The 27,660-nt window shown below is 72.4% G+C and overlaps 2 protein-coding genes across 2 annotated transcripts in view; one reads left to right on the top strand and one right to left on the bottom strand.

Moving 5' to 3' along the window:
- Positions 1–682: 682 nt before the first annotated feature.
- TRPM5 (transient receptor potential cation channel subfamily M member 5) lies at positions 683–25,465 on the bottom strand. The gene is made up of 26 exons (XM_036030033.1): positions 25,252–25,465; positions 24,977–25,142; positions 13,298–13,424; positions 12,791–12,971; positions 12,132–12,298; positions 11,387–11,570; positions 10,374–10,438; positions 10,051–10,242; positions 9,694–9,796; positions 9,275–9,393; positions 8,733–9,041; positions 8,519–8,659; positions 8,324–8,447; positions 7,881–8,026; positions 7,423–7,535; positions 7,139–7,219; positions 6,756–7,014; positions 6,522–6,640; positions 6,248–6,380; positions 5,964–6,138; positions 3,403–3,556; positions 2,757–2,938; positions 2,340–2,472; positions 1,678–1,750; positions 1,253–1,319; positions 683–954 (listed from the first exon to the last, which is right to left on the bottom strand). Exons 1-26 carry the CDS (start codon positions 25,463–25,465, stop codon positions 848–850), a joined length of 3,834 nt encoding a protein of 1,277 aa, XP_035885926.1. The 3' UTR covers positions 683–847.
- KCNQ1 (potassium voltage-gated channel subfamily Q member 1) overlaps positions 25,370–27,660 on the top strand; it is a 212,620-nt gene continuing 210,329 nt past the window's right edge. Inside the window, exon 1 of the mRNA XM_028516267.2 lies at positions 25,370–25,798. Within this exon, the coding sequence (XP_028372068.1) occupies positions 25,464–25,798 (335 nt within the window). The 5' untranslated portion in view covers positions 25,370–25,463. The remainder of the gene's footprint in view (positions 25,799–27,660) is intronic.

Here is a 27,660-nt window from a genome sequence, read left to right as displayed (position 1 = left end):
GCTGGGGACACTCATTCCAAGGAGGCCCCCCCAGCCCTTGCCTGGCATGCCCCTCGGCTCCCTCCCGCCCAGGCCTCGAGTGCAGGTAGCCAGTGTCCTGGGACTGTGTCACCGGGCCAGCTGGGTTTGACACTGGGCTCACCAGCAGGGGAAGGAGGAAGGTCCCCTGTGTGCCAGGGACCCTTCAGCCAGGGGAGATGGCCTGGGTGGCCTGTAACTAGCAGGACAGTTGGGCAGGGTGGAGCTGACCTGGCTGGCCCCACCTAGCAGGGGCAGTGGAGGTGGCTGGACCCCAACCCCAGGGTCCACTGTGGCCTGTGGGGCTGCAGCCCCAGCTTGGGCACATTCTCCAGGCTCCAGCCAGGGCTGCTGCGGGGCCGGGCACTGCCCAGCACTGGCTGTGGGGGGTGTGGGAGCGGGAACCAACACAGGAAACACACGGACACAAGCCTCAAGGGGCAGGAACTCAGACCACGGCCACGTCACAAACAGTTTCTTAGCAGGCAACACAGACTGGGGTGGGAGGGGACAAGTGTGGCCCGAGACTGCTGTCCACCCAGGGGGAAGCAGACGGACACAGGCTGCCGGGTTCTGAGCAGTGCCACCCACAGGGGGTGGGCCTGCACCCGGCACCCAAGCCCCCGGGCTGGGGGAGGCCCGGGAGGGGCAGGGTGGGGCATGGAGGGGTCCCTCTGCCAAGGCCGCAGTGGCAGCAGGGGGCAGTGGTGGTGGTCGGCTCTGGGGTGACCAGCCAAGGGCCATGGTCCCCCGCCCACCCCGGTCAGGGCCCGGGGGCCACACTACGGGCTCTGGGAGAGGGGGCGCCATGTGTCCACAGACTGGCGTCTCAGGTGTCCGAGGCCAGTGGGCCCGCCTGTGGGGGCTCCCTGCTCCCTGGGCCCGCTCCGTGCTGGGCAGGGGCCTGCGGGTTCCTGGTGCCAGAGTGCCGGGCATCTGGGGGGAAGGAAGGGTGTTCAGCGGGCAGACCGGAGGGAGGAGGGGCAGGCTGGGGGCAGGGAGAGGGAAGTGACGGGGGGGGGGGGGGCGGGTGGTGAGCGTGGGGCCTGGACCCCTGAGGGGAAGGCTGGGGCGTGGCCCTGGGGTCTGAAAGGCCACACTGTCTGGCAGGGCCAGGGGCATCTGCTCCGCCAAAGCCAGTGGCCAGCCGAGGGCACCAGAGGCCGGGGCATGTCCCCGCCTGGACAAGGGAGGGCAGCAGGCCCGGCACGGGCCTCCCCAGACCCACACTCACTGCGGAGGGCGGTGCCCGGGGCCAGCCGGTCTGCCAGGGAGGACAGGAGCGCCGCGCAGTGATCCACCTGCCGGAGGGAGAGCCGCCCGGGGAAGCCCTCGGCTGCGCCCCGGCACTCGGTGGGGGCAGCGGGGCCCCCGGGCACCCTCCTGTGGGCGTCCCCTCCCTTGCCAGGACCCCTGCTGCCCAGGGACCCTCCCCATTTGCACAGAAGGGCGGGTGGGAGGCTGGGGCTCCGGCTGTGTGCGGAGTGGACGACGGGGGGCTGTGCCGGATCCCCTCCAGGGAGGGCACCCGTCTCCTAAGTGTCCGGGGAGGGGGGCAGGGATGGGTGCCTGTGGGGCCCAGCCCGGGGGGTGCAGGCGCTAGTTTGGGCGTGGGGCAGGGCTAGCCCCCCCCACCCCCGAGTCTGGTCCTCGGCCCACCTGTGACTCCAGGCCCCGGATGCGCCTCTCCTGCTCTCGAAGCCCCCCGAGGTGCTGGGCTATGATGTCCACCCTGCAGCGGAGCAGGGTGGGGCGTGACAGGGCATGACAGGCCACCGTTAGCCACAGGACACAGAGTTCGGGGACTCACCTGTCCCCGGCTCTGTTGCCCAGGCCCTTGGGGTGGGCTTGGGGTCACTGAGGCTCCCCTGGGCACCTGAGTCTGGGGTGCTTTGGCCCTTCCCCTCGCCCTGGACCTGGGTACACAGTGCGTCTGAGAACCCCCCGTGTGACTGGTGGGTGCTGGGCACCCGGAGAGAGGGCAGGACCGCCCCACCCACAAGCAGGGGGCACTGGGGGGCACCGCCCTGGGGGCACCTGGAGAGACAGTGGAAGGGCCGGGCTCCACTCGGAGACCCTGGAGCAGAGGGACACCTGGCATGTTGGCCCCTGTCCCCCAAGTGCAGGGCGGGTGAGGGCCCGGGAGAGCCCTGTTCGGGGTCAGGAGGTGCTGGGCCCCCAGACCCACTCACGCCCTGCCCCCCTCAGCCAGCCTCAGTTTCCCCAGCTCATCCCGAGCCGCACGAGGCGGCGTGCGGGCCCCGGTGGCGGTGACGGCAGAGCCCCGGCGGAGCCGGCTGGCCCCCAGCCCCGAGGCACACCTGTGGGCGGTCCTCCGCAGAACCTCCCCCTCGCTGTCCCTCTTCTGCTTCTCCAGCTTGCTCAGGTAGCTCTCCTTCTGCACCGCCTCCCAGGTGACCATCTTCTGCTCCAGCGGCTCTGGCAGGTCTCTCTCTGGGGAGGCCAGGCAGCCGGGGCTCGACCGGAGCCGGGCGGGCCTTGGGGACAGCCTGGGCCGGCCGGCCTCCAGTGGGGAGAGGCGGGCAGCCGAGGGCAGCCCAGACGCCCCAGGGGTGCCCGCCTGCAGCACCCCAGTCAGTGCAGCGGTGCCCGGGGCTCAGGACACGGGGAGAGGGGCAGAGACAGCCCTGCTCTGGGGGTCCAGGGGCCTGGGGGGTCCGCTCAGCCTGTGCCAGCCGCCCCAGCCCCTCCCGCCGGTCCCGGCCCCGGGGCCTCACCCAGGCGTGCCCGCTTCCGCCTGGCCTCCTTCCGGAAGACCCTCCGGAGCACCTGGCTCAGGTGGCTGAGCAGGATGAAGGGCGGGGCCAGGGCGGGGCGCTCCTGGTACTCGGCGATGAGGTGGAAGCGCTGGGACCGCCAGAAGGTGTCCGCGTTGCCCTGCACCATCTGGAACGTGTAGCTGCGGGCCCGCACAGCCTGAGCCTGGGGGGGTCCCCCCGCAGAAGCCGAGCCCCCCACCCCCTTCTCAGATCGCTGCTTTCTGTGGGAGCACGTCCCGAGTGGGGGCCACGCGTCTGGGGCTGTCCACCACCCTGTCTGCCGTCCGGGACACACCGCCAAGCCCCCAGCCTTGAAGACCCGGGCCCTGGGTGGGCGAGGGGCGCCCCTGGGGCAGGGGCCTGGGGAAGCTCCGCCCACCGCACCCCTGCTGGGGGAGCCAGGTCTCCAGGCTGCGCACTGCCGCCTGCACCCCAGGCCCCACGGCGGGGGGGGGGGGGCGCCGGCCAGTGTTTGAGGGGACGCCCCCACCCATGCCTCTCCCCACTCGGGCCGCAGGTCTGGAGGGTGGGAGCTGGGTGGCACGGAGGGGGCTGGGGGCGGGGTTGCCAGGCCCCCCACAGCGGATGGGGAGGGAGGGGGCACCTGAACATGGCGATGAGCAGGTTCATGAGCAGCACGTTGGTGACCAGCAGGAAGGTGACCAGCAGGAGGATGACCAGCCAGTTGGCGTAGAGGTTGGGGCAGGAGGGCGAGTCCCCCAGCATCAGTGGGTGCACCGAGCAGTTCACACGGGCCTCTGCAAGGCGACCGGGCGGTGGGGCCGGGCAGGCGGTGCCAGGGCGGCCGAGGGCCGGCACCCTCGGGGGCCAGAGGTCCTCCCTGGCGCTGAGGCCACCCGGGGACGGACCTACAGCCTGGTGTTCTGGGTATGACCTGGCGTTGGCACGGGAAGTCCCCACCGTGGACACCCTGGTCCCCAGCAAACCGGAGGGTCGGCTCCGGCCCCACTTGCTCCCCTCTGCCAGGCTGCAGCCTCAGCCAGGGCCCCAGGGGCTGGGGGACAGAGGCCCCAAGTTCCTGCTGATGGTTGCCGGGGCCTGAGGTCTCCGTCACCCTGCACTCCCAGAGGCTCCGCCCGGAGCCAGACTGGGGGGAGCTGGCCTGCGCCCACAGGACAGGAGTGGGCGGCGCTGTGGCCCCGGGCGCGTGGCTCCCCCACACGGGGGGAGTGTGCAGAGGCACCCACGGTGGACGTGTCCATGCTGTGGCTTGGCTCCCCGTGTGCCCCGTGTGTCCGTGTGTCCTCGCTGGGGACCCTCCCCCGTCTCCCGAGTTCTCGAGGGGGCGGGCACACAGCCACCTTCCTCTCCTTCCCGGGGCTGGCTCCTGGCCCTGCTCTCCGCCCGCCCCGGCTCCCGAGAGGGGCCTGGCCGGCCCTGGGCGGCGGGGTTTGGGCTGCAAATCAGGCGAGAGTGGCTCTGCCCCCACGAGCCCCCCCACCCCCGAGCTTCCTGGTGACGCGCCAAGGGGCCATCGGGCCGGGCTGGGGACCACGTTGTCCCCGGGGCCCGGGGCCCAGAGGGGGGCCTTTGCTGTCCCAGCTCAGCCCCTGCGCTCCCTCCCGCCCGGCGCGTGGGGAGCGGGAGGCTGCCTGCAGCCCTTGGGGGGGGAGGGCTGTGCAGAATGGGGGCTGCCTGAGCCTCCGTTTCCCTATGCACCCCACGGCCCAGGGGGTGCACCATAGGGGGCGGTGGCCAGGGTCCAGCCCCAGAGATGGGACTCGGGGGCCCAGGGCCCCCTGCAGGGCTCTGCCTGTGCAGCCACAGCTGCAGTGTGGGGGGCTTCTGGGGGTTGGGCCCCTCGGGGGTGAGCAGGCCCCCGCCCCCCTCAGGGGACCCTACACTGTCCACCCCCCACACCAGCGCGGGGCTGCGGCCTGCCGGGCCAGGGGAGTGGCTGCTGGAGCTGAGCGCCTCCTGCCCAGCACTGGGGGCACCCCCATCCGCCCCCCATCCGGCCCCCGACCGAGGGTCACAGCAGGGCCCCCGGCCAGGGCCGTATGGTGAGGGCCGTGGGGTCCCGTCTGGAAAAGTGACGCCACTGAAGAGCGAACACACAGAGGGCGTCGCAGGAGGGGGGGCGGGCCTCTCAGACACCCCACCTGGAGGCAGTTTCCATGACGGTGCAGTGCCCCCGGCTCCCCCGCCCCCGCCAGCCGGTTCGCGTCAACCACACGCCATGCCCTCGGCAAATATTTACTGCCGGTTTCTTGCCCCATTAGCTGCGAAGGCCAGGTCGGGCCTCCATGTCCCAGGGTGCCGGGTGGCCCCTCCGCCCCTGCTCTGTGCCTGGGAGTGTCCCCAGAGGCTGTGCCCCAGGCCCCTCACCCTCTCCCCTGGCTGCCAGGCCACCTTCGTCCTGGGGACCAGCCCTCCCCGTCTTCTCCCGCTGAGCCTGGCCGTCCCGGGGGCCCTGAGGATGTCCCTGTCCCCCACCCAGGGCTCCTCTGCGGCTCACGGCCCAGCAGCACTGTCCCCCGCACTGTCCCCAGTGTGGGGAGTCCTCAGACCCTCCCCCAGCCCCCCACCCGGTGCAGGGGCTGGCTTGGAGACCAGGTGCCCCCCAGCAGGCCACACAGCGGCAGAGGGGGGCGGGGGGGGCCCACGCTGGGCAGCCCCGGGGGAGGCGAGGGCGCCGTCGGGACTGGCCGGCAGCGGAGCCTCCTCCGCAGAGGCCCCGGGCCGGTGGCCAGGCCCCGACGGGCGGGGGCAGGGAGACTGGCTGCCCCGCAGGGTCGCGCAGGGGGGCGAAGGTCACGGATGTGGGGCCGGCCAGAGGGGCCCAGACCCCGGGCGCTGGTCGGGGCGGCACGCACAGCAGCGGTCCCTCCCTCCTCCCAGCACGGCTCACTGGAGCCTGGCAGCTCCAGGCAGCGGACGGGCCCCTGCCGCCTCGGGGCCTCCAGCACCAGGCCTGAGGCCTGGCTCCATCTGTGTCGGCGGCCCTGTGCCCGGGGGGCTCTGCGGCCTGGCCTCAGGGACACCCCTGCTCTCAACCAGCGGCGGCCCGGGGTCTCGAGGGCCCCACGGCCAGGCCCTCCCAGAGGGACCCGGCCCCTCTGGACCCAGCACCCCGACACTGGCCGGGCCCCTTCTGAACGAGGGGGCACCGCGGCGACCCTGGCCCCCCCGGCCGGCGCTGACCGTCGAGCTCGTCCAGTGGGATCTGCCCGAAGATCTGCAGGTAGGGCCGGTAGAGCACGCGGCGGAACAGCCAGTCCAGGCGGCTGTCGTGCGGGTGCAGCAGCGCCTGGGTCGCCACGCCGTAGGCCACCAGCCACACGCTCAGGAAGAAGAGGAAGAAGAAGACGTCCTTCATCTGGGGGGGGGCGGGGGGCAGCGGAGAAGCATCAGCAGCTCGGGTTGGGGGCTGGGGGTGGGGGACTGGGGGGGGCGGGGGCGGGGGCGGGGCCCTCAGGGGGGCTCACCATCCGCTCCACGATGATGATCTTGGGGCCCAGCTGCTTGTGCACGGCGAAGATGTGGATGAGGCGGAGCGTGAACACCATGAAGTCCACGGCCAGGACCGCGCGGCCGGCCTCGAACACCGCGGGCAGCATCCTGGACGGGGCGGGCGGGGCGGCTGCTGGTGCCGGGGAGAGCAGGAGGGGGGGCCCCCTGGGACACCGCACAGCACAGCCGTGGGGCAGGGGCGGGGCCGCCCCACCCAAGGCCCCCCCCCCGGGGCTCCCCCCCGCGGACCTGCAGGCGACCCCCACGACGAACAGGAAGATGGCCGCCATGTCGCACTTGTTCCAGTTGTCCCCCACGTAGAGCGCGAACTTCTTCCCCAGGTGCGTGTCCTCGTCCGTGAAGAAGCCCTGGCAGACGGCGGGGGGGCGGGGGGGCCCCTGGTTGTCGGCCTGGGCTCCCGCCGCGGGGACGGCCCCACACAGACCGGGCTGCCCAGGAGGGGGGACCTGGCGCGGCACCCACCTGGCGGACCTCCTCCAGCACCAGGGTGAAGACCCAGAAGTACAGGGCGACCTCGGGCCCCGAGGGCCCCTGGGGCGGCGGCCGGAAGCCCACCAGCAGGACGTAGGCGAAGAGGAAGAGGAAGGCGAAGTACATGAGCACGTTCCCCAGGAACACGGTCACCGGAGCGCCCCAGAACCGCTGCCAGCGCGCCAGCAGGAAGGCTGCCCGGGGCCCGCGCCCGCCCCGGCTGCTCCGAGCCGCGGCCGGCGGCTCCGCCCTGCAGCACCGGGGAGGCCACAGCCCGGGGTGAGCCGGGGCCCGCGGCCGCGGCAGCCCAGCTCCTCCGAGGCCGCCCGCCGGGCCCCACGCACCCGTCCGTAGGCCCGTCCCTGCCGCCTGGCCTGCAGAGCAGGCTCCGCTCCGAGTCCAGGCTGTCCAGCTCCTGCAGGTCCTCCCGGCCCCCCTGCACCGGGGCCTCCTCACTGCAAGCACAGGGGACCCTCTGGGCCCGTGAGAGGGACACCCGGAGGTGCCCAGCCCGCGAGGACATCCAGGGCATGTGGGGGAGGGGTGCGGGGCGGGGCCGTGCCCAGTGGGGTCCAGTGGGGTGCATGCGGGACCAGCAAAGCCCCAGGCCCCCCGGCCCCCCGGCCCCCCCCCCAGGTGGGCCAAGGCCCCCAGGAACCTGAAGGTGATGAGGTTGGTGTAGAGGAGGGGGGGGCAGAGGAAGGCCCCCAGCAGCCGCAGGATGGACGTGCCGGCAGCCATGTCCCCCCACCAGATCTTGGTCAGGAAGGCCTGGAACAGAGGCACGGCTGTGGCCTCCCACGTCCGCAGGCAGGGCCCGGGGGTCCAGGGGGGCCGCGGGGAGAAGCAACACTGGTGCTGAGACCCAAAGGGGCCGCGGGGCTGGCCGTGTGGGGCAGGAGGCCCGGTGGCCAGTGGGGTGGGCCGGGAAGGCACCTCCCAGGGACAGGGCGCCCCTTCCTGTGGCCCCTGCCGCACCCGGCTGGGACGCGGGGGCCCAAAAGGGGCAGCTGCTGGCCGGGGGAGGGGGGTGTGGGTGGCGGGGTCAGCGGGACGCCCTGTCTGCTCGGCGGCCTCACCCCGGCGGCCCCCTCCCGAGGCCAGCGGCTGGCGCACCTGCACCCCTTCGTGGGCGAAGAAGGCCTTGGTGTCGGCCTCGGCGGCCAGGTGCAGGCAGGTGGCCCGGCCCCAGGCGCGGCTGCGGCGCACCAGCAGGGCGAAGGCGCGGTCCTCGCTGTTGCTGTAGCACTCGGAGAAGAGGCCTGCGGCGGCGGCGGGGCCCGTGCGGGCACCGGACGCTGAGGCCCCTTCCCCCGGGCCTCGCCGCCCTCCCTCCCCTGCCAGGACCTGGGGAGCCTCCTCCACCCCCAGGGGCCCCGCCCCCACCCCAGGGCCGGCGCGTGTCCCGGTGTGGGTTGTGTTGTCAGCAATGTGCCCACGTGCCCCTGGTTGGGACGGTGCGGCCCCCACTGGGAGGGGCCCGCAGGCCCCGAAGGGTCTCGGGGTGACCTGGGGCCACACCGTGTGGGTGCGTCTGAGGCCGGGGGTGGGGCGCTCACCCAGGGCCAGCTGCTCATACGCCGCCCGGCGGGCTGTGAGGTCCACCTTGGCCTCCGTCTCCAGGTGGGACATCTCCCTGAGGATCTTGCAGGCGACCAGAGCGGTGGCCACGCCCTCCTGGCCCTAGGAGACCGTGTGAGGGGGCCGCCAGCCACCACCCCCAGCCCCCCCCGGGGCTCCACGCGGCCCCTCACCATGGCCCAGAAGTAGGCGGCCATCTGGTGGCGGCCCTGCAGCACGGCCCACAGGAACAGGTCCCGCCACGGGTTCTCGCTCTTCCGGTTGAGGTCCGGCAGCCACTTCTGGCCGGCGGGCCGCCGGGCCGGCCCCCTCTCCTGGAGGGCACGGGGGGGTCAGCCCTCACCGCCGCCACCGCCGGGCCCCCCCCCCCTGCTGCGCCCCGCTCACCTGGTAGAGCCCGCGGCAGGCGTCGTGCAGGAGGTCCTTGAGCACGCGGGACACCTCGTGCAGCGAGAAGGCGGGCGGCCCCTCGGGCGGCGGCCCCCCCCGGGCGGGCGGCGCCGGGCGGCCCTCCTCCAGCTTGCGCTGCAGCAGCGTGAAGAGCAGGCTCTTGGGGGGCACGGCCCGGTACAGCTGCTGCAGCCGCCCGTAGGTCAGGAAGTCGGCCACGTCGGCGCCCTGGTCCACGAAGAGGCGGACGAACTCCGGCTTGTCGCTCACCAGCGCATCCATCATCACCTCCTCCAGGTCGCGGGACTGGGGCCGGAGTGGGGGGGCGTGGGGAGAGTGAGTGGGAGCTGGGGGAGCCCGTCCCTGGGCCAAGGGCTGTCCAGCACGTCCCATGGTGGGGGGGCCGGGGGGGCTGAAGAGTGACCTGGGACCGTTTGGTGGTCCCCGGGGGGAGGAGAGTGGGGGGCCCTCAGGACGCCGCCTGCCCCAGGCCCCGCCCTCCACTGGCCAGTAGCCGGGGCCCCGGGGTGGGGGGCCACCTTCCACTCCACGTCCCCGTTGAAGATCTCGCTCTTGGCGATATCCACGTGGTCCCAGGCCACCGCCAGCTTGAGCTCGTCCAGGTAGTCCTGGGGCTCCTGGCTGTGGCTCTTGCAGGCTGCGGGCACGGGGCAGGGGTGAGGGCGAACCCAGGGTCCCTCCAGGGGGGCTCTTCCAGGGACTCCCGGACCGTGGCCCCGCTGGGAGCTCGCGGAATGATGGCGAGAGAGCCACGGCGTTGCCAGCCCCCGGGAGCCGGTGCTGGGAGCCCCGGCAGGACCCACCCCACTGGGCAGGGCGGGTGGGGCGGCCGCCCCTCGCGGCCTGTGCTCATGGCCGACAGAAAGCCCGCGGAGCCCGGGAGCGGACAGGACCCGAGCCTGCACCGGCGCCACCGCGGCCCGGCTGCCGGGCGCACCTTTCACCAGCGCCTTGAGGATGACGGTGTCCAGCTCCCCGGAGCCCTCCTGCTCGAAGTCGTGCACGGTGAGCAGGTGCGGGTGGGCGGTGATGCTCTGCAGCTGGGCGGGGCGGGGGCGGGGCTGCAGTCGGCCGGCCAGCCCCTCCGCTGGGATCCCCTGCCGCCTGTGTGCCCCCTGCTCCCCGCCCGCCCGCCGAGGCCAGAGCCCACCTGGGGCTCTGTGTTAGGAGGGGCTGGGGCCGCCAGGGAGGGCGGGGGCAGAGAGCCCCCCAGGGGCCAGCCCTGCCCAGGAGCGGGGTGCGGAGGGGGAGCAGGGGCCGCCCTCCGTCCGGACTGGCCCCCGGGGGCTCCTACCAGCTCCGTCCAGTGCAGCACGTCCTCCCAGGGGAAGTGCTCGCTGGGGAACTTCTCTCTGAGCTGCCGCTCCACGGCCTGGGGCGGCAGGGGCCTCGGGTGGCCCAGCAGGGCGGTCAGCATGTCCGCCACGCCCCCCGAGCCGGCCAGGATCAGCCACGGGGTGGCGAGCGCCAGGGCCCTGGAGATCCTCTGGGCGCGGCGGGGCCGGGAGAGGGCCCGTCAGCTCCCGGTGCCGCCCGGGCTCCCCTCTCCCTCCCTGCCCCGAGCAGGGGCCTCCGCAGACCCCGGGGCTCCAGCCAGGCCCTGCCCCCTCCTCCTACCTCCAGGACGCCGGGGTCCCCATTGACCAGCAGACACAGGACGGGAATCTCGATGCTGCCGGTGCCTGCGGGGGGCGAGCACCCGTGAGGGCTTCCCCCCGAGCCTGGGGCGAGCGGGGAGCCCGTGGCCCCCACCTTGGGGGCTGTGGGGCGGGCTCCCCGGCCTCGCCCTCACCCTGCCACTTCCTCCGAGCCACACACCAGCCAAGAGGGAGGCCTTGTCTGGTGAAGTGTGGGCCCCGAGCTGACACCAGGGTCCCTGTGTGGGAGGCCCTGTGCTTGGGGGCAAGGACACCGAGCCCATTGCCATACCCCCCCCAAAGTGTCCAGCGTGGCCACCTCGTGGCTGTGGAAACACAGTGACACGAATGCAGGCCAGCATGAGGCCCCGGGCCGTCCTGTCTCGTCCACTGTGCCCACCGCGGCGGAAGCTCCGTTGGCCCCGCGGACAGGGGGGCTGCAGGAGCGGCCTGGCCGGGCCTGCTGCGTGGGAGGGGCCTCGGCTCCTGGGCAGGCAGGGTCCCCTCGGGCTCCCAGAGGTGCCCACTGACGCTGACGGGGAGCAGGGGCCCTCGGGCCCAGCAGGCCCCGGCAGCCCCAGGCGCGACTCTGCCGCACGGTGTTGGCTTCAACACCACCGTCCTGTTTCCATCTCCAGAAAGGGCTCGGTGGATCAGCATTTTATATCGTTCACCACACGAGTCACACACTAGTGTTTCTCGGTGAATCCAGTGCGGGAACGCCCCCAGCAGCCCATTCCTGGGGCGGCACTGCCCCCTGGTGGCAGCGTGCCCCGCGGCCAGTGGACACGGACACACCTTGTTTCGTTGCAAGCCCTGAGCACCCTCTGACCCCCAAGGCCCCAGGAGCCGCCACTGCTCCTGGGAGGGGACCCACCAGCCGCACTCCCAGCGGGGAGCCCACCCCCCACCCTCCCAGGACCCCCGCAGGTCCCGGGCCTCAGCATGCAGGCGCCCCCCCACCGCCCCCAGCGGCTGCCCCGGGCACCTCACCCCCATAGCCGGTCCTCTGCTCCGAGATGTGCTTCTCCAGCCGCAGCCACAGCGCGGTCAGCCCGTCCCCATCCCCGGGGGCGTCCGGCTCCACCAGGACGAAGTGCGAGTGGTTATTGTCCAGGGTGCAGAGGGGGCCCCGGCCGCCACTGTCGTCCGTGGGGTAGTGGACGGGGCTGCGCTCCTGGGCCCCACATAGGCCGTGAGGCGGGGGCAAGGCTCCCGCCCAGGCCCGCCCCCACCCCGAGGGCCCCCAGAGAGGGCTCGGGGCTGCGGGAGGCTGCACTTGAGGGGCCCCAAGGGCGTCCCCTGGCCCTGCCTCAGACAGACCCCGGGGCGGGGGCAGAAGCCGCTTGCCTGGGCCTGTGGGTGGGGCAGCAGCCGGGGCGGGCGTTTGGGCCCCGCCCCGGGCTGGGTCCTCAGGGCCCAGGAGCCCCCCAGGTCTGTGCTGCCGCCGGCTGCTGCCTGTCACGGTGTCCCCCTCCCTCGGAGCACCGGCCTCACTGTCCCTGTCCCTGAGCCCCGAGGGCAGGGTCTGGCCTGAGCACAGCGGTCGGGGTGCACGGGCGTGTGTGTGTGTGTGGGGGGAGGGCTGGGGGAGTGTTCGCTCCATAACAAACAGTGGGTGGTGGAGCGTTGCCACCCTGCCGGACCTGCCAGGGGGCGGGGGGGGGGGGGGCTCCCCTCCCACCCCGGGGTGGGCGACACTTGGGAGCTGCGGCCCCGTCCCGGCCCCTGGGCTCACCGGGGCGTCGTCCAGAAGCTGGCGGTGCAGCACTCGGCCCAGGGAGGCGAGGCCAATGGCCACCACGCGGGCCTTGGCAGACGTGCTGGCCAGCGCGTGGTCACGCACGGCCTGCCCCACGTAGTGGGCGAGGCCGGTCCGGAGCGCGCTGGTCAGGATCCAGGCGCCTGCGGGAGGGGCTCACTGTGCCCTGGGGCGTCTTGGCCAGCGCGGAGAGGCGGGCCAGGCCCTGCACCCGAGGTGAAGCCCCCAGCCCGCCTGGCTCAGGGGTCCTTTCTCTTTGCCACAGTCACTGCTGCGCTGATGGGGTGCAGCACCCCGATCCCGTGCCGGGCTGTCTGCAGGCCCAGTGGCTTGCTTCTGACCCCGACAGCCGGCCGGCTGGCCAGAGTGGTCCCGGGAGGGAGGCAGCGGGGGTGAGGGGGCGCGCCGTGGGCGGCAGGAACAGAAACAGTCTCTGTCCCCAGGGGCGCCTGGCTGAGGCCTCCGGGCCCTAGGCGTGGACGGGCCAGGCCTCTGCCCACGGGGTGGCTGGGACCCCCTGGGGGAGGCCCCGGACTTGGGGGGCCCCTCGGCTGCATCCCCAGGAGCTGTGCCCACCCCGGTCACGGGCACCAGCGCCGAGGGAGGGGGGCCGGGCGTGGGGGGCGGGGCCTCACCGGTGCTCTGTGCAGCCGTCACCAGCCCCTTGCGCAGGACGTCGCGCAGCCGCGGCCTCATGGCCAGGGGCCGCTCCGTGCCCACCAGGGACACCACCAGGTTGGGGGCCGGCAGGTGCCACTCGGCCCTCAGCAGGTTGAAGAGCGCGGCGGGGGCCACGTCGCTCGGCACCCTCACGAACTGTGGGGCGGGGGCAGGGGCGGCATGGGGCGCTGGGCAGGGGGTACCGGACAGGCCTGCAGCCTGGCCCTGCAGTGGGACCTGGGCCACCCCGCCCCCACCCAGGCCTTGCCTTTGTCTTGAGGACGCCGCTGCACCGCAGAGGGGCGGGGGGCTCTGAGCAGGGCACACCCCCCCCTCCGGACAGCGGACCCTGGGAGGGGAGCAGGCGCCGGATGCTCAGTGTTCAGGGGAGGAAACGGGAAAGGGGGCCCCGGGGACCCTGCCGTCTCATGGGGCGTGGTCACGGGGGGGGATGCGGGGGGGGCATGGAAGGTTGGGCTCACCCTGCCTCGGTTCTTCCCGCACCCTCCGAACTGGATCTCGCCCCGGCACAGGCCTGGCCCCCACCTGTCGGCCGTCGGCCCGGGGCGGGTGCCCTGTGCACCCTGTGCACCCTGCATAGGGTCCTTTCTGCAGGGACAGGGGACACGGGAGGGGACCCAGCCTTCGTCTACCCACCCGCCCCCCTCCGGGAGGCTGGGGGCTGCCTCCCCCAGGGAAGCCCCCCGGCCCCACGACTGGCCAGCAGAGGGCCCCTCCCCCCACCTGAGCCCCCTGCTCTGTTGCCCCCTCCCGGGTCCACACTGACCCTGCAGCTCCGTGCGGCCGGGCAGGGTCGGGGGATGATTCCCGGCCCCCCCACCCCGCTCCGGGTCCCACTGCTCACCCCTCGCCGCCGAGCACGGGGGACCCAGCGCTCCTGTCGCCGCCCCTGCGGAGGCCTGGGCGGGAGGTGTCCTGGAAACCGGGACACACGTCGGGTTCCTGGGCCTCCCTGCGCTTTTCTGGATGTGCAGCCCGCCCGCCTCACGCCCCATCGGCGCCGGACAGGGAAGGAGACCCGGGGTGCCCCTGGGCCGGCCGTGGGCCCGGGGAACCCGGCGTGGGGGAGGGAGGACCCTCGGCTCCTTGCTTCGGGGGTGGGGGGGTCCCGGGGGTCCTGGTAGAGAAGGCTCTTGCCCCCTCACCCCAGAGCTCTTCCCACCAGGTTCCTGCCCCACCCCCGGCCACGGGGCCCCACGGCCCGTGCCCCACCCACATCATTTCCCTGCAGCCCCGAGGGGTCCGGCGTGTCAGTCCCGGTCCACGCATTAGAGACCTGAAGGGCCGGGGGCCCAGGACTGGGCCGTGGGACAAGGGGCTGGGCCCCGACCCCCTGCCTAGCTGCAGGCCCCTCCAGTGACCCTGACCCCACCCGCTGCTTCCGTCCACGTCCTCCATCCCCTGGGAGTGGAGACTCTCCCCGCTGGGGGCTCCTGTGCCCCCAGGAGGGGGCAGCGGCAGGGGCGCAGGGCGCCCTCGGGCAGGACAGGGCCTGGAGTGGCCACCGTGCCCCCGAGGTGTCTCCCGGGACGGTGTGAGCTGGCCCGGAGTCCCAGCGCCAGGGAGCGGGGCCTCTCGTGGAAGTGAGCTTGTTGCAAGGCGTGGTCACCGAGACAGGCCTCCGCCTGGGGCCTGGTGGCCCTCGAAGAAGGGGACAGAAGTATGTGACCTCAGGGGCAGATGGGGAGGGAGGCAGCCCTGGCCCAGGGGCACCAGGGACCCCTGAAGCCAGCCACGGCAGGAAGGAGCCCCGCCGAGGGCTTCCTGAGGGCCCCCGGGCACCTGGATTTGGGACTCCTGGCTCCGAGGGGTGGGTGAGTCCCTCTCCGTCGATTTTGTGGTTATCGGTGACAGCCACCCCAGGACACCCACTCAGAGGGCCACAGCGGGCCGGCCAGCGGGCACTGGTGCCAACCCGTGCTGGGTCCAGCTGCCCACACTGGGCGCCCCCCCAACCCCCGGGTCTCAGCAGTCGGGCATAGAGGCTCCGGTCCGAGGGCCGAGGGCCTAGGGCCCAGCCCTGCGGTGGGCGGGGTGCAAACCCTCCCAGACCGGGAACCGGGTGCGGGGGTGTGAATGTGGCCTCTCCAAGCCGGTGGTGGTCACGGCCCTTCCGTACCCCGGCTGGCTGCCGTCTGGGGACAGGCCTGTGTGGGGCTCGGGGGGTGGGGGGATGAGGAGACAGGAGCCCGCAGGCGTGCCCAGAGGCAGCCCCACAGAGGGGCCCCGGGGGTCCCAGGGCAGCACTCTCTCCGGCTGCTCCCGCGGAGGGTCCTTCCCGCCCCGTCCAGCCTCCGTGTGCGTGTCTCCCTGTCCGAGCGTCCCTCTTCTTACAGGGGCACCAGGCGTCGGGTCAGGGCCCACCCCCTCCCCCGTGGCTCAGCCGAGCTCCTCACATCTGCAGAGACCCCACTTCCCCGCAAGGCCACATCCTGAGGGTGTGTGGGGGGGTGAATTTGGGGGGACACCCTTCGACCCCAAAGTACAGGCCATGAGGTGGGGGCGGTGGGCAGGGGGCCCGCAGGGACGGCCCGGGCTCCCTCGTCCCTGGCGCTAGCCCGCCCAGGCCGCCGGGAGGGTCGCCTGTGTCTCCAGCTGGACCCGTGCCCCGGGTAGGGGGAGCACAGCTTCACGCACCTGCTCTGGGGTGTGTGTGGGGTGGGGGTTCGGGGGCCTGGATAGCACCCACGTGCTCCTCATACCCGTGAGCCTCAGGCCAGCCGGTGCAGAAGGGAGGCCGGGGGTGGGGGGACGCCTCGGCCTGAGGGGGTTCCCGGGGGGCTCCCAGGCCTTCCCTCACCAACAGGCCGCTGGTCCTGGGCAGGAGTGGGGGGGTGGGGTGCAGATGCCAGGCAAATGGGGCCACCTCAGGGGAAGGGTATGCAAACGCGCGGGATTTGCATGGACAGGTGTGTGGTTAAATGCCCCCTTGTTCCTGGGGGGTGGGGTGGCGGGGCAGCTGGGGTCCTGGGTGCCCCCCTGGCTGGGGTCCCACCCCCCACCCTCCTGAGAGAAGGACAGGGTGGGTTCAGCCCCAGCAGCCAAAGGGCCCCGGCCCGGGGGAGAGGGCCACCCTCTCGTGACAGGCCATCTGGGAAAGGGACTCTGAGCTGGCAGAGCCCCCCAGTGTGAGCCCCCCAGTGTGAGCCCCCCAGGCTCTCCGGGCCCATCCCCGGCCCCTGAGATGCAGGGAGACAGAGGGAACAAGAAGGCCCCGACCAGCCCCGCACCCAGCAGCCCAGTGGCTGGCCCCGAGGTCCCTCCAGCCCAGCACGACCCGGGGGTCTCCCTGGGCCAGGTGTGGGCCTGAATCTGGGACGGGTCAACAGGGCACACGGCCCTCCCCACCCCACCCCCACCGCCCCAGGTGCTGCTCAGCCCCCTGCCCCAGAGTCCTTGCCCTGAGCGCCCACCTGCCCCTCCCTGTGGCACAGCTCCTGGACCCAGGGCGGTGGGGCTGTTCCTCTCTCCTGTCCCACCTGCCCCTCCTGCCCCGGAGGGGGGCATCCCCACTTCCGAGCCCACCTGGGAGCCGACGGCAGGGGGCACCTACCTGCCTGGTCTCTCCCTGGCACCCCGACATGCTGCCGCTGGCCCGGGAGCAGGGTGGAGGCTGCCCAGCGCGGAGGGCGCCTGCCAGCCAGCCCGGCCCCTCCTCCTGCCCGCCCTCCCTGCCCTCCCCGCCCTCCCCGCCCGCACCCCAGCAGCCCGGGCTGTGGCCACCTGGGGTGGGCGGGCCACTTGGTGCAGCCTGGCCTACAGGCCTGCTCTGGCCAACGCCAGGGAGGTGACCGTGTGGGGGGCCGCTGGGCCACCTTGCTTGCCATCCTTCCCCCCGGGGGCCGCGCTGGGGGTGGCCCATAGAGCCAAGCCTCAGTTTTCTGCCCAGCCTCAGTTTACCTCTCCAACAATGGGGCCAGCTGCCCCCAAGGTGTGTGCCCGGCACCCCATGGAGGACCCGTGGCAGGGGCGGCCCCCCACGCCCCGGGGTCCCTCAAAGCCAGGAGGCGTCGGCCCGGCGTGCTGTGCTGGGCAGGTGGCAGGGCCCGGCTGGCACTGTGGGCACGGCATGGACACTGCCCCTCCGTGCAGGAGCGGGAGGGTCTCCGGGGTGCTGTGCCCTCTGGGGTCCCACGGCCCCAGGCTCCTTAGCCACTCCGGGCCTCCGTTTCTCTGGAAAGTGGGCCCCCACCTCTGGGAGCTGGTGGGTAACACAGCGAGACCGGGCCTGGGTGACTCTTCTGTGTGTCCCTCCACACAGAGACCCCAGGACCCCCTCCCGGGGACTCTTGGTCCCCCGGGTTTCAGCAGGGGTGGGGGACAGGGTCCAGGCCTGCTGCTCTGGAGTCCCCCAGCGTGCTCGCCGGTCTGGCCTGCTGGCCACCAGAGGGCGCCCCAGGACCGCAGGCAGAGCTACGGCGGCTGGCGGCTGGAGGCTGGGGCCGAGGAGACCAGCGGGCAGCCTTCCCGCTGGGAGGAGGGACGCGGCCACTCCCACCAGAGCCGGCTGCGGGCCGTGCACGTTCAGGAGCTCCGCTCGCAGCCCAGACAGGGGCCCCCAAGAAGTGTCGGGCTCCGGCGACACGGGACTCGGGGGCTAGGGTCCCACAAGCCTCTGGGCCCGGTTCACTGACCCTGGGGTGCCCTTGTGGGGCCTTCGGGTCCTGCCAGTGCTGGGGGTATGTGAAGAGTGAGGGGTCTCCCAGGCCCCCAGAGCCTGTGGGGGTGAGGGGCACCCGGTACGTGCCCCCTTCCCTTCCTCTGCCGCCCTACCTCTGAACCCCTCCCTGGCTGTCCCCGCCCTGCACCAGGCTGCGTGCGCCCCTACCCTGCCTACTGGCCCCCCTGGCTTCCCACTGCCCCAGCGAAGAGCCCCGTCACCAGCCCGCAGGCCTGCCCTGCCCTGCCCACCGCCGCCTCCCTCCCCGGCCAGCCAGCCTCCTGCTCGCTCCCTGGTCCAGCCTCAAGGCCTCCCTCCTGCAGTCTCGACCCCCGACCCCTGCCCCCTGCCCTACCAGCACAGCAGGCTGCCCCTGGGCTCTCCTTCCCTGTGACCTGGCGTTGTTTCTCCGTGAGCCTGGCCCTCGGAAGGGACCTACCACTCCTGCTCAGACCCATCGTCTTCGGGTGTTCATGGCCGCCCCGGGGCCCAGACCTGCGAGCCGCTGGAGGAGTGAACCCAGGCAGGACCACAGCAGGAGGGTGTGCCCGTGTCCTCGAGGGGGCTACCAGGGGGCGGGGGCGGGGGGTGCAGGGCGGGCAGGGGCCGGGCTGGGCTTGGCTGGGGTCCTGCTGCCCGGGGTCGGGGGTGCCCGGGGGCCACCTGCGTCCACAGACACCGTCTGGAGGGGCGTCCGAGCTGGCCTGCACTCCGGCGTTGTTTATTTTATTCACTCATCTCTTTCATTCTCACCTGGGGATGTTTTTTTGTTGATTTTTAGGGAGAGAGGAAGGGAGACAGAGAAACATCATATGAGGGGGAGCACGGACAGGCTCCCGCAGGCGCCCCGACCAGGACCACACACCCCGGGACCCCGGACGGGACCTGCAACCCAGGTAGGCGCGCTGACCGGGGATCAAACCTACGACCTTGGCCCGTGCGCCAGATGTCGCTCCTACCCACTGAGCTGCGCCAGCCAGGGCCCGGCTTTATTTTTAGCTGCCTCCGCCGTCCCCTTTGCCACAGCTGGTCCCGGCGCCAGCGCCACATGGGGCGCGGGATCCAGTTCTCGTGACGGTCCCCCCCCCAGGGAGAGGCCACGCCCGGCAGAGCGGGCCTCAGCCCCCCACCCCCACCCCAGCCTTTCATCCCGGGACGCAGGTCTTGGTGGCCACAGCCACCCACCGGTCCTCTGCCAGCAGCCCAGGCCGCTGGGGCGGGGGCGGGGGCGGGGCGGGGGCCTGAGGGCAGGAGGGCCGCCTCCCCCATGCTCTCGGGGGGGCGGGGGGGGCTGTGCGGGGTCTAACGCGTGGGAAGATCTCCCACCCCTCTCGGCTCCGTGGTCTCACAGGACTGAAGCCAGGACCCCAGGAGGGGCCGGGCCCACCTGGGTCTGCCGGCTGCGCGGGGCCCCTCTGGCCGCTGGGGCAGGCCCGGCGGGACGGGCTGCAGTGTGGGACCCTGGGCTGACCCGAGCCCCCTCGGCGGGGGCCGAGAGCCCAGTGGGCCCCTCCCCTGAAGGGACAGCGATGCCAGCCGCCCAGACTGGATGCCCCTCCCTGCCGGGATGAGGCCGACACGCCCTCGTGGGACCCCCCACCCACCCACCGGGCATGCAGGAGCACCTCCTTCCTGCAAGGGGCCCCCCCACCGTTCTGCGGCTGTGCCTCGGGGGTCCTCGACCCACAGCCATGGCCAGTGTCCTCTCCCTGAAGTGACCGTCAGGTTCTTACGGGGCCTGGATCCTGCGCCCAGCAGGTGGGGCCCCGGGAGCAGGGGCTGGGAAGGGGAGGGCCACAGGGTGGGTGGCAGCGAGGCCTCTGGCCCCGGCCCCACGGGCAGTGCCTGCCATTGGCCACCCCTCGGCCCGGCGCCCCTCCTTCCATCTACCTGGGAGGCAGCGGCGGCCCCACCACAGACGTGGGGACAGGGCCCGAGAGGCCCAGGGGTGCTGAGCTAGGACTTGGGCTCCCCCCCTCCTCCTCGCCCCCCACTCCAGGCACCTTGTCCCCAGAGCTTCTGGGGGCTCCAGGAAGGAGACCCGAGGGTGCCTGGTGGTCAAAGGGCAGGGTGCAAATAAGGAGCGCCCCCTCCCATGCTGGGCCGGACCAGGTGTCAGAGCAGAGTCAGCATGGAGGGCGGGGTGGGCCGGGAACCCCAGACCCCAGGGGCGGGGGCTCCCACACACGCCCATATGCTCCGCGGCCCTCCCGGGTGCGCCAGCCGCCACCGCCTGGGTGGGGGACCGCGCAGCAGCGACCGCCATGAGTCTGGTCCCGATGTGACGTGGGGGCGAGGGCAGCGCCACCTCCCGGGCCCGTGGGGCAGGGGTAGTGCCAGGCTGAGCCTGGGATCCCTGGAGCCCGGGACGCCCCTGGTGCCCACAGCTTCCAGTGCTCGGGCCAGCGGGGGGTGTGTGTCTGTGTGTCTGTGTGTCCGTCCATCTGTCCGTGGGTGCGGCACGCAGGTTCTCGCGCTGCAGGTTGGGCGGGAGCTCCCAGGTGTGGGTGTCAGGCCTCCTGGCCCCCCGCCCTCCCGGCCCTCAGCTGCCCTGGCCGGCCCCTCCTCCTGGGCCCCGAGGAGGCGGAGAAACCCGTTCCTTCTCCCCGTTCGGGGACTGCAGGAGCAGGAGAGCCGGGGCCTGCGTTTCGGTTCTGACCCCACAGGCCCCGGCCCCAGGGCTCATCGCCCCTGGACAGGGTCACGGAGCGACCCCTCTGTACTGGCACTGTGCTGGTGTCAGGCAAGGTACAGACACCAGACAAAAACACATGCGTGAGAAGGAAACAGGGGGAAAGGTTATGACAATGGTGCCGAGAAAAATGAAGCAGGAGAGAACGAGGAATTGGGGGATTTTATTTTTAAACGGGTTCTGGCCAAGGAACACCTCGCTGGGAAGGTGACACTCGTGCAGATCGCTGGCAGAAGCGTGGTCCCTGCACCCACCGTCCGCTCGCCTGCCCACCCTCATCCACGCACCCACCCACCCGCCCACCCACCCATCCGTCCGTTCACTGACCCGCCCTTCCATGCATCTCCCCGCCCAGCACCACCCACCCACCCATCCATCCGTCCACCCACCCGTCCACCCACCCACCCCCACGTGCATCCTTCCACCCGTCTCCCCATCCGTCCACGTGCCTGTTTGTCCGTCCACCTAGCCGTCCACTTACCCACCCGTCCCCATGCACCCTGTCCCCACCCCGGCGGCCCCCCGAGCACCTACCCCACCCCCCAGGCCTCCGTCCCTCTCTCTCTCGTCACCACTCGCCAGTCGCCAGCCTCCCCTGGGCTGCCGGGACCCCACAGATGGAGGGTTTGTCTCCGCCCTCCGGGAGTCCACAGGCTGGAGCGAGGGCGGCCCTGGCGCAGGCCCGGCGTGGCCGTGGGAGCGGTGGGCAGGGACCACGTGACGCCGGTGGCAGTGCCGTGTGGGTTCCCTCGGCCTGCGTGTCTCTTGGACAAGATCTCTGTCCCCTCGGGCAGGGCCTGCCCTCTGCTCCCCTGGCCCCCCCACGCCGCCACAGCCTGGGGAGCCTGGGAACTCAGTAGGCGCCCAATAAATACCGGCGGCTGGCTGAGTCACCCTGGCTGCCGCCTCCTCCTCCCCTGCTCCTCCCGTTTGGCACCCAGTGTCCCCGCCAGCCCGTGGCCTGACCTGCTCCCCTGCCCACCCCCCCCAAATCTCTCTGCCTGGCCCGGCTTCTGGCTCCGGGACGGGCCCGGGGGCAGCTCCAGAGGGCCAGCCCCGGCAGCCCCGGTGCTCAGACAGCCGAGAGGCCCTGGATGGGGGACTGCCCACTGTGGCCTCCAAGGACTGGGGACAGCAGGCCACCTGGCCCAGGGGACCCATCCTCCACCCTCCCAGGCGTTGGGGACATGGCTTTCCAGCAGGGAAAGGCTGCTAGCGTCTGAGAGGCCCGGACAGGCACTGCCTGGGCCCCTGGGGTGTGTGGCAGCCCGCTCCCTGGAAGGGCAGCTGCAGGCCACGCGTGGAGGGCGGTGGCCATCTCTCGGGCAGGGCACTCGTGAGGGTGGGGGAGGCCTTGGGTGTTGGTGACCAGGGCGGGCACGTTGGACACCCCCAGCCCCCTCTCCCCAGCCTGTGCTGGGCAGGCCCGTGCCCCGAGGGCCCCCCTGGCTCACGGAGCCCCCGACTGCATGGTCTCAGGCCACTGGGGGGAGGGTTAAGGGTCAGGGAGCGTGTCTCAGGTGTGCCTCGGAGCGGGGGTTTCCCCAGAGAGGACGGCGGGCTGCGTGTCCCCTGGGCAGCTGGACCGGCCGGCCAGGTGAGCTCGTGTTGTCGTTGTCATGGCCACAGCTGGTGCCCAGCGAGATGCCACAAGGTGGGGGCTGACCCCGAACCCCACGCCTGACCTTCCGGCCCAGGGGGACGGCTCTTCAGGGCCCCTGCACCGGCCCGGCCAGGCCCCAGGGGACTGTGGGTTCCCGGGCTGGCCCTCCCGATGTCCGCTCACTCGGAAGGGGAGGGGACACTCAGGGCCGGTGGGAGGGGACCACGGGGGCTTGTGGCACCGGCCCCAGCGCCCTTCCGGCAGCCCCCAGCTTTTGTCCACCTCGGGCTTGATTCGGACAACTGAACTTGACCCCACGGAGCCTCTGGGAGGGGCTTCCTGTCCGTGGGCGGGGCCCCCTGCTCTCCAGGGACCTGGGAGGGCGGGAGCGTGAGAGCAGCTCCCACGCGGGAAGGGTGGCGTCAGGTGACCCAACCTCAGACCAAAGAAAACGCGCAGGAGCCCGGCCTGCCGCCCCCCGGCACCGGGGCCCTGGGCTGCAAGGGTGAGTGGGTGTGTGGCCCTCCGGCCCTCCGGGCAGCTGGCCTCTGACCCCACGGAATGGGGGACGTGGTGGGCAGAGGGGAGTTGGCAAAGCGCCACTGAGGGAGGTGAGAGTGGTGTTCTAGAATGTTCTGAGGCCCAGAGATAGCCCGTGGGCCCGAGATGCCGGTGGGGGGTGGGGCTCAGGGAGACCCATCAGCATCCGTCTCCGGGATCCCGGACTGTGACAGGTGCCCCCAGAGTGAATTCGGGGCCCCTGGGCAGGCCCCAGGGAAGGGGCTCCAGGCTGGTGGGGCTTTTCCAAGTGGGGGGGGGGCCTGCAGGGCCGCCGGTGAGCCCGAGGGCTGTGGGAGGCCCACCGCCCACCAGTGAACGGGACTGGCCGTGTTTCCTGCTCCCGTGGGCTGGCCTGCCCCGCCCCCCCCCCCGCCCTCTCTCTCTCTCTCTCTGGCCCCTTCCCTCTCTGAGCCTGGTCCAGCCCAGCCCACGTGACTGCACCTGCCCACCCCCCACCTTCTCAGCCTGCCCATGGTCCTCAGGTCCCCCCGGGTCTCCCACCAGCTCCTTTGAGCTTGCAGAACCTTCCAAGGGACGCCCTCCCAGCCTCCCACCTGCTGCTGTGTCCTCGCATGGACAGAGCAGCTCCACACAGCTTGGGCGGCCCCTCCTGAAGGCCCCCCACCCCGGTGCTGCTCGCTGGGGTGTTCAGCTGTGTCCGCCACCAGCCCCGCAGCGGCCAAGGCAGAGGCGGGCCGGCGTGGTCTGCAGCCCAACTCCCGGCCCTGCCTGCCGACCACCGATCACGGTCTCGCAGACGAGGGGCCTCGGGGGGCTCCGTGATGGCCCACTTCCGCCGCCGGGGTGGGTGGCGATGGTGTCCAGTCTGTCGCTGACACAGACAAGCCACGGGGAGTCAAACACCTCACGTACAAACCACGGTCCGTTTCCCTCTCTCCTTGGGTCAGCTCCCCCACGGGAACCAGCGCGCTGGGCCCAGGGAAGGGAGGCGGCTTTGTTCAAGCCACTGGCCCGCCTCCCGCCCGTGAGGCCTGCGGTCGCGTGTCCGGTGAGCGCGCTCATGGCATCCTTCCCTGGGCGTGTTTCTTCTTACGAGTGACGTCAGCCGTTTCGTTGCGAGGAAAGAGACCAGGAACCCCTGGCCCGTGAACGGGCCACATCGCTGGCCTTTTGCTTTTCCACAAAAGTACCATTTCTTTCTCGGTTTGAGATGCTCTTTATGTATCAGTGCTATGAATTCTTTTTTTAAAAAAGGATTTTATTTATCTTTAGACAGACAGGGAGAGAAACAATGTGGGGTTGCCTCTCATGTGCCCCCCACTGGGAACCGTGGCCTGCACCCTAGGCACGTGCCCTGACTGGGAATCGAACCTGCGACCCTCTGGTCCTCAGTCCACTGAGCCACGTCAGCCAGAGCCAAGTGCTACAATTCTTTGCAACTGAACTTGGCCGGTTCCAGCCGTTGTCTCTGGATTTCAGAGCTCCGGGGAGGCCGCCCCGCTCCGGTGCCTGCTCGGGTGAGAGTCTGCCTGGCTGCGTGTCGCCATTTGCGTGCAAGCCCCCCCTGCCCTTGAACTTGACTCGTGTGCGCGGTTCACGAGCCAAACCAACCTCAGAGGCGACCCCATTCCTGCGTAGGCACGCTCATCGGAAAGGGCGGCCTGGATGAAAGCTGCAGTTGCCGGGGTGGCCCTCGGGGGGCCCCTCGGAGGCGGCTCTCCGCCCGTGCCCACCCTCACTGATGCACCTCCCGGCAAGCTCTTCTGGCCGAGGTGGCTGAGCCTGCCTGGGGCCCGGCACAGCTGTGGGCCCCTTCCCTCAGTCTCTGCACAAACGGACGGCACCTGCTGTGTCGGGGGCGCGGGGGACACATGCAGGGTGGGGGGCCGGGGCCGCTCTGTCCACCGCCAAGAGCTGCCTGCCGGGTGGGGGTCAGTCAGCCCGGGGTGCACAGGGAAGACCTGGGGAGTGTCCCCCAAAGTATGGGGCCCTGACGCGCCTGGAGGACGGTCCCTACCCCCCAGCCCAGCACAATGTCTGAAGAGGCTGTTTTCTTGTGCAGCTCGCCCCACCCTCCACCCACCCTGGCTCCCGTTCCGTGGGCAGAGACCCAAGCACCGTGGACAGCAGCGATGGCCAGAGGAAGTGTGGGGTGCCCGAGCGAGCCAGCCTTCTGACCCCATCACCCAACCAGGGACACCCACAGGAGGCAGGTGGCCGCCCTGGGCCGGGAGGACAGCGCACCCCCTCTCCCCGCCCCGGGCCGTGCAGACACCTGCCCGGGCAGCCCGGCCCACCCTGCCCCGCGGTCAGTCCCCACCAGGCCCCCTGTAGTCCCCAGCAGGCCCGCATCCTCCACTCCCTGTGGGCCCCCACTGGGCGGTCCCTGAACTTCGATGGCCCCCTTTGTCCGCAGGGTCCGACAGCCCCTGTGGCACCAGCCCCACCGCCGGCTCCGCCCAGGGGGAGCTCATCGGGGGACTGACAGGCTGTCCTGCCGCCGCTGAGAGGATCAGTCCGCGCGTGCGCCCCTCCCTCCTTCCCCCTCCCCCCACCGCTTCTCCCGGAGACTAGCGGGGAGGTAAGGTGGGTGCCTGGGCCCTAAACTCCGCTCCTGCCCAGAGCTGCGCGGGTTCGCTATCACCGCACCTGTGCGCCCGCACCCTCCTCCAGGGCTCAGCTGGGCGCCCTGCTGTGGGCAGAGCAGGTGGGCGTGGGGGCGGGCTCGTGGCTGCAGGTGGGGCCGGACAGGTGGGGCAGAGTGCGTGGGCATGGGGGCCAGCACGTGGGCACGGGCACAGGTGGGGCTGAACAGGTGGGGCGGAGCACCTGGGCGTGGGGGCGAGCACGTGGGTGGGGGGCGAGCAAGGGGGCAGGGGCGGGGCAAACAGGTGAATACAAAAGGGGCGGGACCCAACAGACGAGCGCGGTTCGCCACCGGCTAGGGCGCCCCGGGCGCGCCGGTCGGCCGGGGGTGGGGCGTCTGGCTCGGGGCGGGGCGCACTGTCCCTGAGGACTGGCCCGGGGCCACCGCCCCCTCCTGGCCCCGCCCCCACGCCCGGGCTAGGCGGGCAGCGGCCTCCCGCGCTGCGCCCCGACGCCGGCGTTTGCTGCTGCTCCCGGGCCAGCCCACGCGGGTCCTGCCTGGCCATGGCCACGGCCTCCTCCGCACCCCAGGCGGAGAGGAAGCGCTGGGGTTGGGGCCGCCTGCCGGGCGCGCGGAGGGGCAGCGCGGGCCTGGCCAAGAAGTCCCCGTTCTCGCTGGAGCTGGCGGAGGACCGCCCGGTTGCCGGCGCGTTCTATGTGCCCGCCGCGCAGCCCAACGCCGCCGACCTCGGCCCGCGGCCGCCCGTGAGCCTCGACCCGCGCGTCTCCATCTACAGCGCGCGCCGCCCGCTGCTGGCGCGCACCCACATCCAGGGTCGGGTCTACAACTTCCTCGAGCGCCCCACGGGCTGGAAGTGCTTCGTCTACCACTTCGCCGTGTGAGTATCGCTGCAGGCAAGGGCCACTCTCCGAGGGTCTCCCTCCGCGGCGCGCGGGGAGGAGGGGCCCGTGCGGGAGCGCTGCGCCCATGCCACCTGCGGCTGCCGGGACTGCACCCCAGCTGCGGGCCCCTCAGACCAGCCGGCAGGGAAGGAAGGGTTAAGGGAGAAACAGAAACCACGCGGAGGCTGTCCCTTGAAGTTCAGAGTTGGTTGGCTCTGACCGTGTGCGGGGCACCCCCTGGCTGCGTGGGGTGCTCCCCGCTGGCCCTGTCCAGGCAGGTGTCTGCGTGGGGTGGGGGGGGGCCAGCTGGAGAGGGGTGCTCGGCCTAGAGGCTGGCTGCACGCCTCCTGGAGGGACGGTGCCGGTGGTCGCTACCCTGGGCGGGGGTGTGTGCCAGGCGGGCACGCTCTTGGCTGTGGGGAGAGAGCTCCCAGGGTCCACAGGCATCCTCAACTCAGGAGCCCCCAGGAGGGGAGGGCCCCTGCATCAGCACCCCAGACTCTCCTGGTCCAGGCAGGCCCCGGGGAGGGGTCTCCCCCCCCCCCCCAGCAGGGGCAAGCCCGCCCCATGGGCGGCAGGCCAGGTGGCGGTCCCTGAGGGGCCGGCACGCGGTCGGGAGCATCCACACCTGGGCCAGCTCGTGGGCCCTGGGCCCAAGTGGCGGAGACTGGAGGGGCACGTGGAGGGGGGGCGGGCCCCCGGCTTACAGCCGTTGATCCCAGGAGGCCGTGCCCCGGAGCACGCGGCGCCCTATCAGCGGCACCTGGCCCCTGCTGTTACCAGGTGGCTCCAATTCCCCGAGCGGCCCGCCGGCCGACGTACCTGTGCAGGGCAGGGCAGGGCGCTGTGCTGCTCGGGGACGGGGGCACGAGGAAGTGGTGTGCCCGCCTCTGCTGCCGTCCGTGGCCCTGTTTCCTGGCCGCCTGGCCAGCTGCCTCCTGGTCCGATGCCAGCCTCTGTCCTGTGAGCCTTCGCGTGGTTGTGCCCCTGCTGATCTTGGGGGCCGGGGGGGTGGGGTGGGGGCGGCTGCCTCCCGGCTTCCTGCTGCCTCCGCCCTGGCCTGGGGCCGGGACAGACCTTGCTGGGGGAGTGTCCAGAGCCCTGGTTTCTCCCACTGGGGGGCCCGGGGGTGCTGCGGGACCCAGGCCCGCCTGCTGAGGTGAGGCAGGGTGGGCGCGGCGGCCTCTGTCCCTCACCCTTGGGCCGCTGGGAGTGCGTGCACCAGGGCGGCTGCCCTCTGAGGCCGGAGGGGGGGACAGCGAACACCACCCCAAAGGCATGGACGGGGCTCCGTCTTGAAGCCTCTCCCCGCCCGGCCCCTGCACTGCAGGGCGCTGCGCTGTGGCCGCCGCTGCCCGTGGGAGTGGGTGCTGCCCGAGCTGCAGCCGCGGCGGCTCGTCGGCGGCTGTTCCTGTGCACTGACCTCGAGGGACCCCACTGGAGGCCAGCGCCCCGCCGTGCGAACTCCCAGCCGGTGCCAGGCTTGCGGGCGTGCCTCTGCACGTGGGCTCCCTCCTGGCTCCCGCCTGCTGCACCCCAAGCTCCCCGACAGACCTGGGGGGAGGGGGTCTGCCCCGCTGCCTCTCCATCCCGTGGCCTGGGTACCAGCCTCCGGCGGAGGCGGGCGGTGTGGGCGGAGGGCTGCCGGTGGGGGGTGCAGTGCACCCCCCCGCACTGGGGGCCGCTGGGTGAGGGACCCCCAGACGCCCCGGGCTTGGGAACGCAGTTCCTCGGGCAGGCTCGGCCTGCGTGCCGGGCGGAGGAAGAGGCTCGCCGCGCCCAGAGGAAGTCTGTGTGCGCGTGTGTTTTCTTCCTGGTTGTGATTGTCCGGCGCTCGGAAGCTCGCCCGGCAGACGCT

This window comes from Phyllostomus discolor, chromosome 6 (genome assembly GCF_004126475.2).
Source record: "Phyllostomus discolor isolate MPI-MPIP mPhyDis1 chromosome 6, mPhyDis1.pri.v3, whole genome shotgun sequence".
In the NCBI taxonomy this organism is placed as follows: Eukaryota; Metazoa; Chordata; class Mammalia; order Chiroptera; family Phyllostomidae; genus Phyllostomus; species Phyllostomus discolor.
This window is presented reverse-complemented; position numbering and strand designations above follow the sequence as displayed.

Coding starts and splice junctions, on each gene's coding strand:
- TRPM5 (XM_036030033.1), bottom strand. CDS start 25,465: ATGGCCAGGCAGGACCCGCGTGGGCTGGCCCGGGAGCAGCAGCAAACG. Junction 10,243..10,373: donor GGGACCCCGGCGTCCTGGAG/GTAGGAGGAGGG, acceptor CGCCGCGCCCAG/AGGATCTCCAGGGCCCTGGC. Junction 9,797..10,050: donor TGCTGCACTGGACGGAGCTG/GTAGGAGCCCCC, acceptor CGCCCCGCCCAG/CTGCAGAGCATCACCGCCCA.